The sequence below is a fragment of the Arachis stenosperma genome, chromosome 4 (genome assembly GCF_014773155.1).
Source record: "Arachis stenosperma cultivar V10309 chromosome 4, arast.V10309.gnm1.PFL2, whole genome shotgun sequence".
NCBI classification, from domain to species: domain Eukaryota; kingdom Viridiplantae; phylum Streptophyta; class Magnoliopsida; order Fabales; family Fabaceae; genus Arachis; species Arachis stenosperma.
The window spans coordinates 4,048,154-4,066,021 of record NC_080380.1 but is presented as its reverse complement, the minus strand read 5'-3'; the positions used below and the strand labels follow the sequence as shown (position 1 = coordinate 4,066,021).

Below are 17,868 nucleotides of genomic sequence, written 5' to 3'. Positions count from 1 at the left end.
GGTGCATTCACCGCATTGTTGGTAACTACTTGCTCGAGTAGAAGAAGATCCCAACTTCAAAATATTATTATATATAAAAAAAAATCCCCATATTCTAGTCCAAAAAAAAAAAAATCCAAATTGAAATTGGCAGAGTTCATTTCAATATTTCATCGTTTTCATCTTTCTCTTTTTCGGATTGAAACCAGATCGCATCATATCTCACTCTCTTTTTTTCGATGAAGCTGAAGCTGAAGATGATTGCGATCCCAACAAGCAGATCCTACACTTTCCTCGTATTCCTCGTTGCCTGCACTTTCCAATTCTTTCTAGGTTCGCTTCCATGAATTCAAAGATACCATTTTTTTTTTTGGCACATTCATAATAGCATAGGTTAGTGCAAATTAGTATAGGTTTAACCTGTTTCAGTTTTCGCATTTGTTATGTCTCTCTCAAATTTGTTATCAGAAATTGAAATTCATGCGTGGTATAGTATATAGGAAAGGGAAAAACAAAAATCGTAGTCTCACGCTCTATTGTGACTTAGAAGCTATGCCTTTTTCAGTTTTTACTGTTATCTATATCCAATTCAATGCATTTGTCTGAAGCAATAAGCACCAGATCTTTAATATGTCAGTTTGAAATTTCATGAATTTTGGTACATTCATAACTCAATGACCCTGAAGGTAGCCTTGGCCCTTGGAGCGTGTGAGCTCAAAGTCATGGGTTCAAGAAGTGGAATCACCCGCTTGTGTCAAATTAGATTTCCTATATTACACGCTTAGGGTGCAGTCCTCACCATGCTTAACATGAGATGCTTGTGCAATGGCACTGGGCTTCCCTGCTGTCATTGAGTGATGAATGTTCCAAAATTCCTGAGTGATAGACAAAAAGGGAACCGAGTATGTGTGCGTCTGATGGCATTTTCGCGCTTCTTGATAGTGTTTGTTGTTCAGTGTGCCTGTTGTGCACAAAGCATAGCAACTGTAATTTGCTTTCTATCATGAATCATGATCAGTTTGTTTTTCCACAACAGACTAGAGTATATGATTTTCCATTGGGTGTGTGTACTTCTCAGGCTTTTGTGATGATTCGCCTAATTCTAAAGATGATAAAACGACAGCAGCAAATGTCCGCGGCACCGGTTCTCTGATTGCTATTATATTGATTGTGCTTGTGGTGTTTTCTTTGCTCTCCTTTTTACTTTTCAAATTGTGGCGGAAGAAGAAAAGAGAAGAGCAATATGCCCGTCTTCTGAAACTGTTTGAAGAGGATGATGAGTTAGAACTTGAGCTTGGCCTAAGAGACTGACCTTCGCCATTTTGCATCTTCCCATGATTGTAATGCAGGTTTGTATTTATTCCTTCATATTTTTCACGATACGAACTTGATATAGGTGTTGCATACGGCCCAACTTGTTGGGGATCAGAATTAACTCCACTCCTCTTTAAAATAACAATTCTGCAACAAATATTCTCCAGATTCATTGGTAGTTGATGGAACAAGTTTACTTTTCAAGTTATCTGAAGCATTCTATTCCTAATTCTTATCCATGCAGCTGGGAAGACTACTGCCTACTTAGCATCTAAATGTTACTGTTGTTTAATGCTTTTCAATGATTCTTAATGCTCCTTATATTTTGATTTTGTGCTAATAATTGGAAATGAGATAGTTTGTTCGATGTTTAGAAATAACAACTTCCTAAGCTTTTGTTTATTTAGTTATATATTTGAGGCTTGAGGGGGAGTGAGTGGGTTATTTGTTCATTACACATTGATGCTAATCATGTCATGATTCTATTTAAATGTTCATATTGCAGGCTTAGGTGAGATTGCTTATTGTGAATTTTTCGCTCCTTGCATAGCCATTTGCCAAGATGCATATGACAATGTTTGGACTTGCTGGGGAAGAAAGAGCAGAAGACCACAATTCAATGTTTGTAATGCTATTCGATTTTTTCCCCTTTTTCTTTTTTAATTTTTTCGTAGAATTTATTTATCTAAATAGTATAGGTAAAAAAGGCTAACTTTGCACAAAGTGATTGGATGAGTCTTGTAGAGTGCATCTGAAATCTGTTGATATGTTATATGTACGATATTGTAGTCTTGACATGTTGAAGGTTTTGGTAAAATTCCAGACTGCAGGCTTCACTTGAATCTTGTCTCCTTTGTTTTTTGGTTTAATTATTCTGTCGGTCCCTATAGTTTCACTGAATTTTCAATTAGATCTCTATAATTTTTTTTTTTGATTGAGTCCCTATACTATATCAGATTTTGTAATTAAGCTCCTACTGTGACAAAAACGATGGAATTAACAGAATATTCTGTTAAACAAACCAAATATGTCTAATACTTTACTGAACATTCTGTATAGTTTAACAGAATATTCCGTTAATTTCAACGTTTTTGTCACGGGAAGGACTTACTTACAAAATCTGATATAGTATAGGGATCTAATTGGAAAAAAAAGTATAGAGACCTAATTGAAAATTCAGTAAAATTATAGGGACCGACAAAATAATTAAACCTTGTTTTCTTTTTGCGGGGCCAGAAATTTAACCTTATGTATTGGTGTTGCATACCAAAGTTTCTGCATTCTAGTAGTTTATTCACACAGTGCAAAATATCCTTACACTATTAATCAATAGAAAATTAGGAGACTAACACATCAATTGTCATGGTGACTGGTGAGTAGTTATTCACCATAATTGATTTTCTTTTTTTTTTTTTTTAAATACTCACATTGTAAACTCATCCTTCGTCTCTTTTTAGGACAAGAAAGAAAACTTCATGAGACGCTAAACAGCACTTACAAATTCAGAAAAGATCATATATCTAAAACTAGTAAAAAATGAATGTGTTCTACATCTCAACAATCAAACACATAAGTGGAGCAAGTCTTAAGACAAAAATGCATATCTATGGTGGAATTGTATCGTTAGTGAGAGTTCACTCTGAAAGTTGGTGTTGTTTTGACTTTTGAGAGAGAAGAAAGACCCAACTTTGTCCATGGATGTAGAACCTGGCAATGGTTCTATAAGTCTTGCTGAGCAAACAAACGTGAATAGTCTCAGCTGAAAATATATTCAAAGAGATAAGGATAGATAGTAGGTTACAGTTAAAATCCATAAATTTATTTTAATTTTTAAATATTTTGATGTATTATGCAGTTTAACTGCTACCCTTCAGTCAGATTTTTTTTTTTCTCCCAAATTTTTTCTCATGGTTTTATGTAAATTTATACATTTGCACTTTCTTGTGTGGGAGATTGGGAATTCACTCACATCCGTGTCTTCCCCACATTCGCCTGTTCTCAAAAGTTCTCTTCGCATTCTCTTTTTAGACTGCATCAACATACAAATTTAGTTGGGAAGCAACAAAATAGAATTGGATAAAAATGAGACCAAATTCAAATACCCTTTTGATTTATTCCATTTGTTCCTTGTTAAAAAATTATTCGTTCAAACAACTTTAAAACAAAGAATTTGAAAGCCTGCGCAAGAACAAAAGATAAAAAATGATATAAACAATTAAAATATAGAAAATCACCATTACATAAATGGTATTAGAGAAGTAGACTAAAATTAGTCCAAACTCCAAACATGTGATAACCAAGATCGACTACTAATTGCCATAGGTGCTTAAGCGACTCTCAGTACACCACTTGGCCATCGTAATTCATAGCATAAATAAACTTACAATTACAAAGCAGATGTCAAAAAAGAAAAAATCATGTTGCAATTGCAATACAATCAAAACACTCCACTTGTTTTATTTAGTTTGAGAGTCAATACTCAATACCATGCATATTTATAAATAGGCATAGTATGTAATCTAATGATCTGACAAATTGAAGGGGGGAAAAAACAAATAAAGCAAAAGAAAGAGGGGAAGGGGAATCTATGGAATAGCACCTGCAAATTAGTTAATACACAACAGCAAAATGAGGGTCAATGTTCTAGAGGTTAATACACGAAAGAATAGAAGCCAAGGTGAAATGGTCAATTAAATTGAGTGGAAAACCATCTGTCATCCCAACAAGCTGCTTGAGGAGGCTCAACCCCGAAGGTGTCTCCGGTGAATAACACTGAAAAGGCCATCACAAAAACTCTAAGAGATCAGATGCTAATAATTTAGATTGAGAAAACTGTAGGGTCATGATCCATAGTCATCATGTCGGGGTCATCTTCCTGTCTTGGCTCGCTTCATTCCAGTACTGTTAAAAGGCGACATGCTCGGACTCATGCTTGGACTCATGCTTGGACTTTCCTCCCTCAAAGTACCATTGAGCATGGCTAACTCCCTCAATTGCTGCTTCTTATAGTGATCCAGGGATTCATCCTGGCAGGTTAGCAATGGTCAGCATGAGACACAGAGAGCGAGGCACAATTAAAGTGATCAACTATAAGAAATGTATTTATACCACTGGCTTCAGAAGATTTTCGAGTATCCTCACAGCATGATCCAAGCGATTATCAATTATATCTTCTGGAAACTCTGCCTCCACCAAAACATGCAATGGCTCTTTAAGATGCTCATATCCAGGTTTATCTTTAAGCTTCTCTTCCTATGAAGAAAAGTTGTAAATCAAGAAAAATGGCATACTGTGTGTGATCCCTTTTACTTATATGGTGGTGTTTTAGTTAGCAGGTGAATTTTTTGTGTAATAGATCCATGTGAATTCTCATGAATCTAATCTAACATATTTTCACCCGACTACAAATTTTCACACCCTTACTATGAAAACTCAAAAGAATAGTGCTAGGAATAGCGTAAATTGGGGGAGGAACGTCAAATGCAAGATACCAAGGTGAAACAACTGAGAAAAGAATCAACTCAGAGCAAAACACAGTTATACCAACTTTACCTTGATAGAATCCTTCACAGAGCCACAGCCCCTGATGTAAACCCTACATTCTGTCATGGCTTCTACTCTTTTCAACGAGTTCCCACGAGGCCCCAGAATTCGGCCAACAAAATTATACTGCTGAGATTTTAATCAAGAAACTATTAATTGATATAGAAAAGAAATTGTAAACCGGTAAGCAAAAACTGAAGAACATTTGACTTACATTTGGATTTGTCTACGGGGACATCAAGTCTGATAACTCTCTTAACTACAGGTGTAGCAGGAACTCCTTGCGCTCCTGGCCAACCCATTGGTGGTGTTTGAAATGATGCCATTCTTTGGAGATTTCCATTGTCCTGCACTTGCAACAAATTCACATTGTTGAGCACTCCCTATTTTATAATTAAAATTGTGATAACAGCCCAATCTGACTTGCTACCAAGTTCCCTCACAATTCCAAAAAAATTGTCATCTCACTGTTAATTGCCCATTTACAAGAAATTTAGCATTTCAGTTAATAAGCCAAAGAATCTGAGATTTTTGCACTCCTTGATTAATGTTTGACTGCGAGTAGAGGTCATGCAGAAAGCTAACTGATGAGATTCTGCACAAATTTGACATCTCATATCCATATTCATCAGTTTAGTTACATGCTTCCTGATTTCCCATCTCTAGCAGACTGCCGGAACTATCCATCCAATCATGTAATGAGCATGATAAAATAAAAAATAAAACAAAAACAAAAACTTATTTTAAGCTTCAGTGCATAAGGGATATATGAATATGTGATATGATTCCATCATGTGGTAACCAAAAAGACATGAAAATGGAGCCAAAATCTAGCGAAACAGCTACAGTGAGTTTGTTCTAACTGTTACCTAGCTGATTGAAAGTATATGGGCTGGTGCTAGGCAGATTAAGAGAAATGAAAAACATACGCTTCTGATTTCTAATACAGATTAAATGTGGAATAACTAAGAAATTTAAAATAATGCCCATCAAAGTACCACTTCCCAGTTCTTTGACATGTCATGCACCAAAATGGCACGATCTTGAAGCTTTCAGTGATGAAATGCACACAAACAAGTTGCACTAGCGCATTCGAATGCATGAAACACGTTTCTCAAAAATAAGCTTTGAAGTTGAATTCCAGCTTTATATATTAAGTAAGCTCATTTAAAAAGCACAGGTACAGTAAAATATCAATTAAAAATACATAAAGGAGATACGCATTATAGCAGTGAAATAATAAGATTCGAGAATTATTTGATTGACATTACTAGCATCAATGACTAAGCAGTACCTCTATTGGTATGGTAGGCCATCCCTCCAGATCCGTAGGCCTACTAATTGGATGATGACTTAAGGATCTAAATGGACTATCTGGCTCAAGTCTTTCATGATCCATGAAACCTTGATTGAAGCCTGATATCCGTCTGATTTCTGTAATGCCACAGTACATATTGAGATAAACTAGAAAAACTTACAACAGCAAAAGTGGTATAAGCAGGGCTCTTTTAAGGAAGCCACCAAGTTTAGCAAATGAATAGTATGCACAAATAAATGACACTAAAGAGTGATTGTTTACATGGAAACACCAAATAGACATGAAACTAACAATCCTAGCAAACGATTTGATCGCTTCTATCATTCATGATTTCATGGTTGGTTACTTATCTATCTTTCCCTTTACTATTGTTAAGATATTATTCACATTGTTATAGAAGTAACTATTTGGGATCAAGGAGTCATGACAATATCATATTGTGAAGATATCTATAAATTAGAAACCAAAGAAACTACTGCTATAGGAATGGTTAGGTGATTTTTAAACCTTGAGTCAAGAGCCTTGTACATTGTGGCAGAACTTGCACAAATGGTCCCAACTTTTGCCTCTCTGCCAGTAATTCAGACAAATATCTGCAATTTCTCAGCAATTAATTATGCATCCATACGGCCGCACAATGCAGAAGTAGATTATACTTGAGAATTACAAATTACGACCATTCCGACCAATATTATCAATACAATTTAATTAAATATTGGATCTCATTGATTCACATACTGACATTGAGCGTATTTGTTTATGCAACCCCATTAAGTTAGTAACCTACTTGTTTTTCTTCTCCTTGAATTTTTGCAGCCTGTTTGGATAAGTTTTCCAAACACACCATTCATAAACAAGTAATAGTCACTTTTAGACTTGCAGAAGCAAGAATAATCGCTCCTACACCCCAGAGATCAAACGGAACAGGTAAAACGGGTAAAAAAGATGTGCCAAGGAAGTATATGGAAGATTAAGCCATGGCAATTAGTGAATAGTGACTCCAATCCAAGACTCAGTCTAGGCTCATGCTTTATATTAGTGAATCTCCAACAAAGGAGCTGATGAATAGTTAGTAGAAGATTAAGCGATGGCAATTACCGTCAAGTCACTCAAGTGAAGCAAATTTATGTTCTACTCTCTCCGTGATGCGAATTGCAACATTAACAGTGAAGGCACACAGAGCAGAGTGTAATTAATGAAGCCTTGTTTGAATTGCAGATTTTAAAATAAGATTAATGGAAGCTTACCTCTCTCGATCTGAAGGAATGGAAGAAGATGATGACCTAATTGGAGACGGAGGAACTGCTGGAGGAGGGTACTGAAAATAACTCCCAGATGGGATCCTCTCTGCCATCTACTCTCACTCTTTTTCTTTCTATCTTTCTTTCTCTCTCTCTCTGCACCTCAAAGTCAATCCACACACCTCAGTTAGTTAGTTAGTTACATAACAAACCATAGGGGAAAGTGGACACGAATTCCGCGTGACGAAATTAAAAAGAAATAAAGAAAAGGAGAAGGGACGAGGTTGACGGTTACCGTTGGCAAAGCCCTTAGGAGGGGGAGGAGGAGGAGAAGCGGCAGCGGCAAGAGAGAAGAGAGGAAGAGAGGAAGGTAGGGATGGGGGTGGTGGGCCTTTTATATTTCATTTCACAGCATCACTTACCAACTCACTCTTCACTCTTCACTCTTCACTCTTCACTCTTCACTCTCCAATCTTTTACCGCATTCCCAATCTTCTCTATTTGCCTTCCGCTGTTTTCATTTTTTCCCCACTCATCATAGCATGTGTCACGTGTGTGTGCGCCATTTAATTTTCATCCCTCAAAACTAAATATCCTTTACAGTCTTTTGCTATTTGTTCAAAAAATAAAGTATTTTTTAGAGTAAATACTCAATTCGACCTTTGATAATTATTTCGTAAGAATTAGGAGGTCTTCAACAAAAACAAAATGTCAAATTTAATTTTTGAATTTTATTTTTATGGAACTGATTAATTCTTGTGTCAAAAAAATATAAAAAAATATTACTACAAGATTAATCAATTCTATAAAAATAAATCTCAGAAGATGGATTAAATATTTTTTTATTAAAAGACTCGTTGTCTTTTAAAATAATTGTCATAAATGTTTAAAATTTTTCTCTATTTTTTATAATTTCAAATCATTAATTTAATAAAATTTTTAATTGTTTAAATAATTAGATTAATTATTTAAATAGTTAGAGATTGAATATAAATTTTAGAAATATAAATGATTGTTTTGTTCTTTAAATAAATAATTAGAGACTAAAAATAAGAATAAAACTAAAATTTATTAAACAACTTAATATAATAAATATTAATATTTTTATGTTAATAATTAATAAAATAAAATATTTTTTTATTTTGTAAAATTATAATATTTAAAAGGGATAAGTATTGTTTTAGTCCCTAAGATTTAGGGTCAAAATCAAAATTCTTCTTCCAGAAGAACAAATTCTTCTTCCATTAACAAAACTCAAAACTTCAAATCTTTAAATACAATTAACAAAATTCAATTACAAGAATTAAAAATACCCAAATTAATCTCTAATTACAAAAACAAAAAATCTATAAATTTAATTACCAAGAACAATAACAAAAATCAGATAAAAAACAAGAAATTAAAAAACAAAAAAAATAACAGCAATCCAGAAATAAGAACAAAAACAAAACCAACAATAAAAATTAAGAAATTAGAAATTGTGATGAATAACATCAAATTCTTTAAATCTAACAACAACAACAAATTCATATTTTTTTAAACAAAAAACATGAAACTATATCTTATAAAAAGCATGGAGGTCGCCGTTGCTGTTCTTGGAGGTCGCCGTCAGGGTGGAGGTTGCTGATGGCTGTTGCTGCTCTTGGAGATTGCCGCGCCGTCGAGGTGAAGGTCGCCTTTGGCCGCTGCTACACTTGGAGGTCGCCGCATCGTCGAGGTGAAGAAGAAACGGTTGTGTGTAATTGTAACACCCTAATTTTTAGTACCTCATAATCGTACTAAAAGTTCGAGCGCTACTTACCTCTATTCCTTTATTTATATACTACGTTTATTCAATATTGAGTCTTCGCGAATACGAACTGAAACTCTTATTAAGAAAACAAAAGGTCTTTACTTTAAAACTCTTAATTGGCCAAGGTATGGTTTCGGTTTTAAAGTAAAGACCTTTTGTTTTCTTAATAAGAGTTTCAGTTCGTATTCGCGAATACTCAATATTGAATAAACGTAGTATATAAATAAAGGAATAGAGGTAAGTAGCGCTCGAACTTTTAGTACGATCATGAGGTACTAAAAGTTAGCGTGTTACAGTGATGGAGAAGAAGCTGTGTGTGTTGTGATGGTTGTGTGTGAAGAAGAAGAAGAAGAAGAAAAGAAGAAGAAGAAGAAGAAGAAGAAGAAGAAGAAGAAGAAGAAGAAAAGAAGAAGATAAGAAGAAGCTGTGTGTGTTGTGACGGTGGAGTAAAGAAGATAGGGTTTAGAGTTAGAGAGGGGAGAGTGTAGGTTTAGTGAAAGAAGGGTAAAATACTAAAAAAAATGATTTTAATACCAAATAAAATGTTAGGGACGAATTTAAATCCAAAATAAGGTTAGAGACGATTTTGATATTGACCCTAAATTTTAGGGATCAAAACAGTACTTATGTAAGAACCGGAATTTTCACGTATAACCGTTTTAACAAAATAATAATTTTTAACTGTCCGGAGTCGGTTCAAAAATATAGAAATGATATTTTGAAAATAAAAAGGTAAAATTTGATTTCAATGAATTTTTCTTAATTGGAAAATGTATCTTTTTCGAAAATTTTTTATAAAAATGCGTACCGGTGCTTAAGCCGGCAGTACCGACTCTAATCTGTTCGGTACCGCGTATTTTGGAAAATGAGATTTTGAAAATTGAATTTATTGTTTTGAAAAGACAAAAATAATTTAGAATCGAAAACCGGACATTAACCTTAAAAATTTTGGCCCAAAGTGAGCCAAACGGACCTAAAATGCTAATAGATTGGACCGGATCCAAACCGAGCCCAAAATGCAACATATATATGCTCATTAAATGAGCATTTCAGCTCATTTTCACCCCAAAATAAGAAAATGGGCGCTCGTAAGGAAGAGAAGAGAAGATTGGTTTCACTATTCACCTCCTCCTTCAAAGCTTTATAACTTTTGATCTGGAACTCCGATTGACAAGTCGTTTTCAGCCACGCAAAGCTCTTGTCGAACCCGTCATTTCTAACAAAGTTTTATTGGTAAGATTTTAAAACTCAAGCTCCAGTTTTCTACCCTAACTTTTGTGTATTTTCTGTTATGGTTTTTGAGTAGATTTTGTGATTTCGTTTGTTTATGGGTGATCTAGCATTGGAATATTATTGGGTTTTGCTTCTAATCTCGTTGGGTAAGGTAAGGTCTCACTAAACCCTTGTATTTAGTTGTTTTGTGAATCTTAGGTTTGATGTTGGTATGTTTTATGATGTTAGATTGAGTTTTGGTGTTTGTTGGAGTTGGTTTGAGGTTTTTGATCGAGTTTGGTGGCTTTATTTTGGTGTGTGGTGCATTTTGAGAATCGGCTAAGGTATAATTTCGGTTTCTTTTATGTAATATGTAATGTTTCTGAACACTTAGACTAGTAGACCTTAGGATAGAATTGAATTGATGTTAATTATTAGTTGTTATTGATTATTGTGGTTGATGATGATTGTTGGAAATTGTTAGTGTCGGTGAGTATTGATGGTGATTGGTTATAATGAGGAATCATGAGGATTATGGGAATTTATGGTAATAAGTAAATGTGCAATAATTGTGATGGTTTGGAATGATGTGTATATGTGATTTATTGATGTTGGATGGATGGATGATGAGAATGGAGGTTTGTGAGTAGGAATTGTGGGAGAAATAGAGGATTTGAAATTAAATGCTTTAAGTATGGTGTGGTTGAATAATGATAGAAGTGTCATTGGTAATGTGTAGGAATGAGTAAGATTGAGTTTTGGTATGGTTGAAATGAATGAAACTTGTGAATTTGAAAGATTCAAAGTTTGGTATCTTTTTGGATTTTGAATTTTGTGGTTGGTATCTGATGTAAACTTAGGTTGAATTTAGAGTTGGATGAAGTGAGTATTAAATAGTTTAGATGATTGATATGGTTGAGAAATATTTGGTATGGATTCTTGAGTGATTTTGGTATTGTTGGGTTGTGAATAATTGGTTTTAGAATTGAGAGATTTGGTGAAATTGAGTCTTTAAGGTTTTTGTTAAAAATGGGTTTTAGTCCAATTTTGGTGGATCATATCTTGAGCTACATCTTTTCAAATTGATTGAATTTTATATCAAATAAAGCTAATTCAAAAAGCTTTAAAACGGTATAGATTTTATATAAATCAGAAATTTGTAGAAAAAGATATGATCGTTGGAAGTTAGTGTTAAAAATCTGATTTATGTGATGTTGCTGAAATTGTAGGTTCTGGTTTGTGCGCATACACACTACTGTGCGTGTGCTCTGAATAGGGGCCACATTTTTATTTGTGCATACGCACACCCTATGATTTTCAGAAAACGTGCGTACGCACAATTCAGGTGCGCACGCACACACAGAGATATGCTTACTGTTGAGAGTGCTCACACACTCTGGTGCGCACACACATTCTGTGAAATTTGCACGTTGTGTGCACGCACAAGCTGATAAAACTCTTCTAGGCGTACGTACGCACAACCCTATGCGTATGCACACTATCATATTTTTCAATGAAAACCTTGTTTTTAGCCGTTTTACCTCCCCGACAAGCTTACAAACTTCCGTAACACTTGTTTAAAATTTTTTTGCCAGTTTTAGGGTCTTGGATTAAGGGAGAAAACAATAAAGGAATAAAAAGGGTATTTTAGTTATGAGTTTAGAGCTGGTGACATAGATTTGGAAGGTCCGTGTAAATCCTAGCTTGAATTGGTGAAGGCTGAGTTGTGAAGTATATGGTTGAAGAGATTTTTGAGAAATGGGAATGCTTATGATGAATTTGAGAAATTGGAAACCGATAATGGTTATGATGAGTTGAGAACTTGGACAGGAATGATGAATTTATTGGATTATATGGGAGTGTGTGGAGCCTATATCTCCGGCTAGCAGTTTTTTCTACTGTATGAGTATGCAGAGCCTATATCCCCAGCGTAGCAGTTTTTCTGCTGCAATAGTGTACTCAACACCATATCTTTGGAATGATTTATGATGAGACAGTTATTGTTGTTTCCTTCCTTGCCGCATGAATGTGCGACTGTGCGGAGCCTATATGTCCAGCATGGCAGATTTCTCTGCTATATGAGTGTGCAGAGCCTATATCTCTGGGCGTGGCAGGAAAGCTACATCTGGGAGAATGTGTTGGATTGGCATTTATGAACTGACATGTGATATCACGAGCCAATAAGAAAAACATTCATCATATGCGTATTCTACCTGTTTGTGTGCTTTGCTTAATTTCTGTTATGCCTAAATGAATCACATGTTTACTTGCTAATTGTTCTATTTGCTATACATGTACTTTACTTATTTGCATTGCCTGTGTTTTCTGCTGAGATTGAGGAGGTTCGGTAGGCGGTGACGATGGGATCACACGGAAGTTAGGTTAGTAAAGACTGTGGGATACAGCGGTATGATTGGTATTAATTAGAAATCTCCCTAAGTTTAGATAACACTATTTATGGTTTATGTTTCAGTTGTTTATTTTTGTTAAGCTTGAATATCTGTATAGATGTGAAGTTCTAGGATTGTCTTTAGCGCTCCGGAACCTTACATCTTATATATGGACACTGTTACCATACTGAGAATCTCCAATTCTCATACCATATATTGTTGTTGTTTTTCAGATGCAGGTTGCAACCCACCACGATGAGTTTGCGGATATGTTGACAGAGTGGAGGATGATCTTTCTCATGTTTTATTCTACTTTGCTTATGCTGTAGTTTTTCTCTCATCTTTTGTATATTTTATTCTGTTGCCTTAGAGGCTTTATTCCTGAAAACTTTGAAAGATAAGTTGTTGCTGTTTTAAACTTCAAAACTCTTTTATATTTCAGTTTGATTAGCCGGCCTAAATTCCACAGGCTGTGACTAGTCCTCTTTTTGGTATTTCAACTTATATATATATATATATATATATATATATATATATATATATATATATATTGTTACTTAAATTATTACCTTGTATATCTTGAAGCTATCTACAAAGTTTTATATATGTTATTATGTCTTTTTCTATTCGTATTTATATGTTTAGTTATTGTGTGTGAAGTGTGAACACTTCGCGTTTCGTAATTTCACTTTATGTAATTTGAGCTTTTATTCCTTTATCGGGTCGGACTGGAGGTGAACACCTGTGGAGACACAAGCCAATGACTTAAACCTCAATAAGAGAATTTCACTTCTCAAGCCAAACTCATAATATGTGAAAGTTTTTACATGTACTAAATAACAGATCTAAGTTTACGAAATTATATCAAATTAATTTTAAATTGGGAGAGATTTTTTGAGGCTTTGAAAACCTTTAATTTTTAGTTGATTTAATCTAATTTTATAAACTAATCATGTTAGTAACCAATTACATCTGTCATGTGTGTATTATGGTATTACTTAATGTGTTATATTAACAAATTTTATTGTTATTAGTAATCATAGTGACAGAAAAACTAATGTAACTAACTTAAAATATTTAAAAGATAAATTTAATTAAAAAATTTCGAAAACTAATTTAAAAAATAAATAATTTTTTAGGGACAAATTTAAATATTTATTATTTTTTTATTATAATAAACATAAATATTTCAACATATTTATTTAGATAAATATGTTTTTAATGCTATCACTGTCATCAAAATGTTAATTAATGAAAATAATTTTTTTAACAATAGTATGAAAATATTGTATTTTGTAATAAACACAAATATTATAACTTTTATTATTTTATTTGTGCAGTGTTATTTTAATTAGTACACATGGCATGAAAGTTTTTTTTTTTGGTCAGGTATGAAAGTATTGTATTAACGAGTGTATATTGAATTTCATTTGGACATAATGTATTGAAGAAAAATTATGATCGGACACAAATGAAAAAATATGGTGAAATTATAGCTTAACAATTTGCAAAATTTTTTGCAAACAATGTCCAGTTCCACAAGCCCAAAACGCCATCCAATCACTTCAAGCCACTGAAACAATAATTAGGCTCAATCCATTGCAAATTCAGTTCAAGATATCATGAAAGCCGCTTGTTAGATTAGTCTTCTTTTGTCATTTTAGGTATTATCATTTAATCCGTGAAGCTATATTATTTAATCCATGAAGTTAAGCTGTAATCGGATTGGCTTGAGTTGAATTTAGAAGAAATTGATAATTAAACCAATTAAATTTGATCAATTTAAAATAGATTAGGTAAGTATATTTTTGTGATTAAATTTAAATCAATTATATCATATTGCATTAATTTAAATACTAAATTATAATTAAATTTCTAAAAAAAAGAAAAAAAGTTTTTGTAATAAAAAAATAAAAAGAAAAAGAAAAAAAATAAGTAAATAATAATTGAAATTTGATTAAAGATAAATAAAAATTATATAAATTATATATTATTTTTTAATATAAGATAATGAGATCAGTCCGGATTTTAAATTTAAAAAAATATATATTTTAAAATTTAAAGTTTTTATTTATTTTTTTCAATAAAGTTAGTGGTAATTCCTATATTTCTTTTCAAAAAACATATTTTTGTCTCAATCTTGTATTTTGTCATTTTTAATAAATAGAGAATGAGTGATTGAATTTAGGCACATTTGTCGCGAAGGCAATAGAGGTATGTATTTATTGGTTAGAGAGAGTCTTAAGGTAGTATTTGATGAAAAGACAGAGACGAAAAAACTGAGACTGATAGAGATTGGAATAAATCTCATTATTCTGTTTGGTGCAAAATGAGATATAAAAATTGAAATAAGAATGAAACTCTAATTTAATTTGTATAAAAGGTAAAATTGGAATTAATTAATTAAAATGAGGGTATTTTAGGTAAAAAATGTTATTAAAGTTTCAGTTTGTGTCCCTACTTTTTAGAGGTACTGAAATACTAAAATTTTGGAGATAAAAATTTTAATACCAGTCTCTAAACCAACAAATATGATACTGAATTTTAATCTCTCAATCTCTATCTTAATACCTCAAAACAAACGCTAGTTAGGTGTCTCACAAACTTTCAATTTGTGAATCTCCTCTCATCTATTTTATAGCTCATTTTAAATGATGATCGTAGGGGTTTCTACCCAGATTAATTTCATTTTTGTAATTCTTTCTGGGCTCTTAGCCCCATGCTTTACCCCCAAAAAAATGCATATATTGCTTAAATCATGCTAATTTTTCCTTTAAATTTCAATAATAATTTTAAGAATAGTTTTTGTTTTTGTAAATAATATTTTCTTTACAATACTTAAATAAATAAAATTTTTATTATATATTTATGTTTACTTTTATGAAATGATGTTTAAATAAGAAGATACAAAATATGGAAAAAATCATAACATAAATGTATTTTAGTATGTATAGTATAATAAAAATAAAATTTGAGTGTAATGGAATGATCTAAATATAAATAATTAAAATTAAGATACAAAATGCTTAAAATAATTAATTTTTAAAATAAAAAAAATAATTAAATTCATTCTTTTATATGACGTATTTATTTTACGTTATAAAGTCTACATATAATTTTAGATTTTTAAAATAAAAAAATTCATAAATATTTTTAAGTAACTAATGGCAGAGTTTTTTTATTATCCTTTTTAATATGATGTTTTTTTGTTTTAATACATTTAAATAACATTAATAAAAGAATATTTGTGTTTTTTAATTAAATAAAATAAATTTTAATCTTTTGAAATATTAATACTAAAAAAATATTTTGCCCTTTTAATTTTTTTAAATTTTGATTTTTTTATTTTTGTTATGATTTTGTAATAATTTGATATCACCCAAAAATAAAATAAACTCAAATTAAAACAATAAAATAAAAAAGGTTCAAAGTCGCAAATAGAACTTTAATGCTTATTTTTCTTAATTGCAAAACACTAAATTCTATATACAAAGTTAAAATTTTTTTCTCTTTCTTTTAATAAAATTCTATATAATTTTGAAACACCAAATCACGTGCCGAGTATGTGACATTGTTCCCATACATATATCTTAGCCGTTATCATTGGAACTTGGTTCCCAAGGTTAATAACTGTTCCAAAAAATCAACAAACCAAGTTACTAGATATAAGATTAGATATGAGTTTTTTCTCAACTCATTTTCATACTTTTTAAAAGTTGTAATATTTATATTTAGTAAATTAAATTAAAAATAATTTTTAATAAACATAAGTAATATTAATTATATTTGATAAAATAGTTTTTAAAATTTAAAAATATTATAATAGACATAAATATAAGAATTAAATTTAAAAATTAGTTAACATATGAAGTTATATTAAACTTTTAAATTTTGAAAATTACAAGCCAACTTTAAAAAACTTTATTTTAAGTATTTTTAAAAGTATCTTGATCTTTTAAAAACTATAAACACAAATACATAATCTTTTTTATTTACTAAATACAAAATAAAAAATTTATACTTTTAAAAAACACAAATACCTTTTCAAAAAATTTTACCAAATCAAAACCTCACCATCTTCTTTATTGATTTTTTCTTGTAGATATTCCAAGGAACTTATTTGAAACTCGCAATATATGAACCAAAATTTTCATAACCAAAGTCCTAATTTATCTCATTCATATAAAATGTCTCATTTTTTCGATCAATAATGTAACGATAAAAAAATATTATATATTAACTTAAGAATATTTATTTATTTTGGTCCCAACAAAATTTCGAACTAAATATTTTAATTTTTAATTTAAATTAATTATTTGATTTTTTTATTATTAATTAATTATTTGATTAATTCTTAACAATTAATTTCATTAGTCACTTAAATTTTTTATTCCGTCAATTTTAACCGTGAATAAAATGATCTATGACAATTTTAACAGAAGATATAATAGTCCCTGACTTCTTCTGTTCAAAAACGATAATATTCTCCCCTAATTTCTATCATATCTTGCATAATTCTAACAATTTAACACTGCAACTTTAAGTTACACAATGTACACTTTACAACTTCAATATTCACAAGAAAACAAATCTTCAACTTGTTATCAACCAATTGATACTCAAAAAACTAATGACTATATCTCTCAAATATTTGTGGTCTTTGATAGATCCCATAAATCTAGATAGCAAGTCCAATTTTATTAAGACCCGTCATCGTTGTCACCATCTCCCTCCTTCTCTGTCCCATCATCTCTATAGTCATATTATCTACCACTCTGATAATTTTCTTTAGTTTCTTCTCCGAATCAACGTTCACTAATCACTTCAATTTCCATATGAACAACGACGGTGACATTACTAGTTGTACTGATAGTTTGGATGCGAGGTTAAAGTTGTCTATCAATTTGGACTTTGGGAGAAAAGGAATGAAGCATTAAGGTCCATTCCAAATGAGAATTTGCATATCATGTCAAAGGAGAATCTTCTCATAATGTTCTAATGTCTAACAATCTATATTGCTTGCTAGAGAGTGAAAAAAGGCGTGCCATTGAGATAGTTATGGAACTTGGTATTGAGGAT

At 31.7% G+C, this 17,868-nt stretch overlaps 1 protein-coding gene and 1 long non-coding RNA gene across 2 annotated transcripts; one reads left to right on the top strand and one right to left on the bottom strand.

Moving 5' to 3' along the window:
* Positions 1-36: 36 nt before the first annotated feature.
* On the top strand, positions 37-2,135 carry LOC130976295 (uncharacterized). Its single transcript, XR_009084640.1, has 3 exons — positions 37-312; positions 1,058-1,328; positions 1,799-2,135. It is a non-coding gene; the product is annotated as an uncharacterized LOC130976295 (long non-coding RNA).
* Positions 2,136-3,725: 1,590 nt separating this feature from the next.
* On the bottom strand, positions 3,726-7,849 carry LOC130976387 (KH domain-containing protein At1g09660/At1g09670). The gene is made up of 8 exons (XM_057901239.1): positions 7,691-7,849; positions 7,402-7,551; positions 6,662-6,747; positions 6,131-6,270; positions 5,040-5,183; positions 4,846-4,962; positions 4,402-4,545; positions 3,726-4,319 (listed from the first exon to the last, which is right to left on the bottom strand). The coding sequence occupies exons 2-8, from the start codon at positions 7,506-7,508 to the stop codon at positions 4,161-4,163; spliced, it is 897 nt and encodes a 298-aa protein (XP_057757222.1). The 5' UTR covers positions 7,509-7,551; positions 7,691-7,849; the 3' UTR covers positions 3,726-4,160.
* Positions 7,850-17,868: the final 10,019 nt, after the last annotated feature.

Bases quoted from the DNA above. Each gene is read 5' to 3' on its own strand.
- LOC130976387 (XM_057901239.1), bottom strand. From the start codon at position 7,508: ATGGCAGAGAGGATCCCATCTGGGAGTTATTTTCAGTACCCTCCTCCA. The intron at 5,184-6,130 runs GTACTGCTTAGT...TTGCAAGTGCAG, and splicing joins GGCCTACCATACCAATAGAG to GACAATGGAAATCTCCAAAG. The intron at 4,320-4,401 runs GTATAAATACAT...CTAACCTGCCAG, and splicing joins AAAATCTTCTGAAGCCAGTG to GATGAATCCCTGGATCACTA.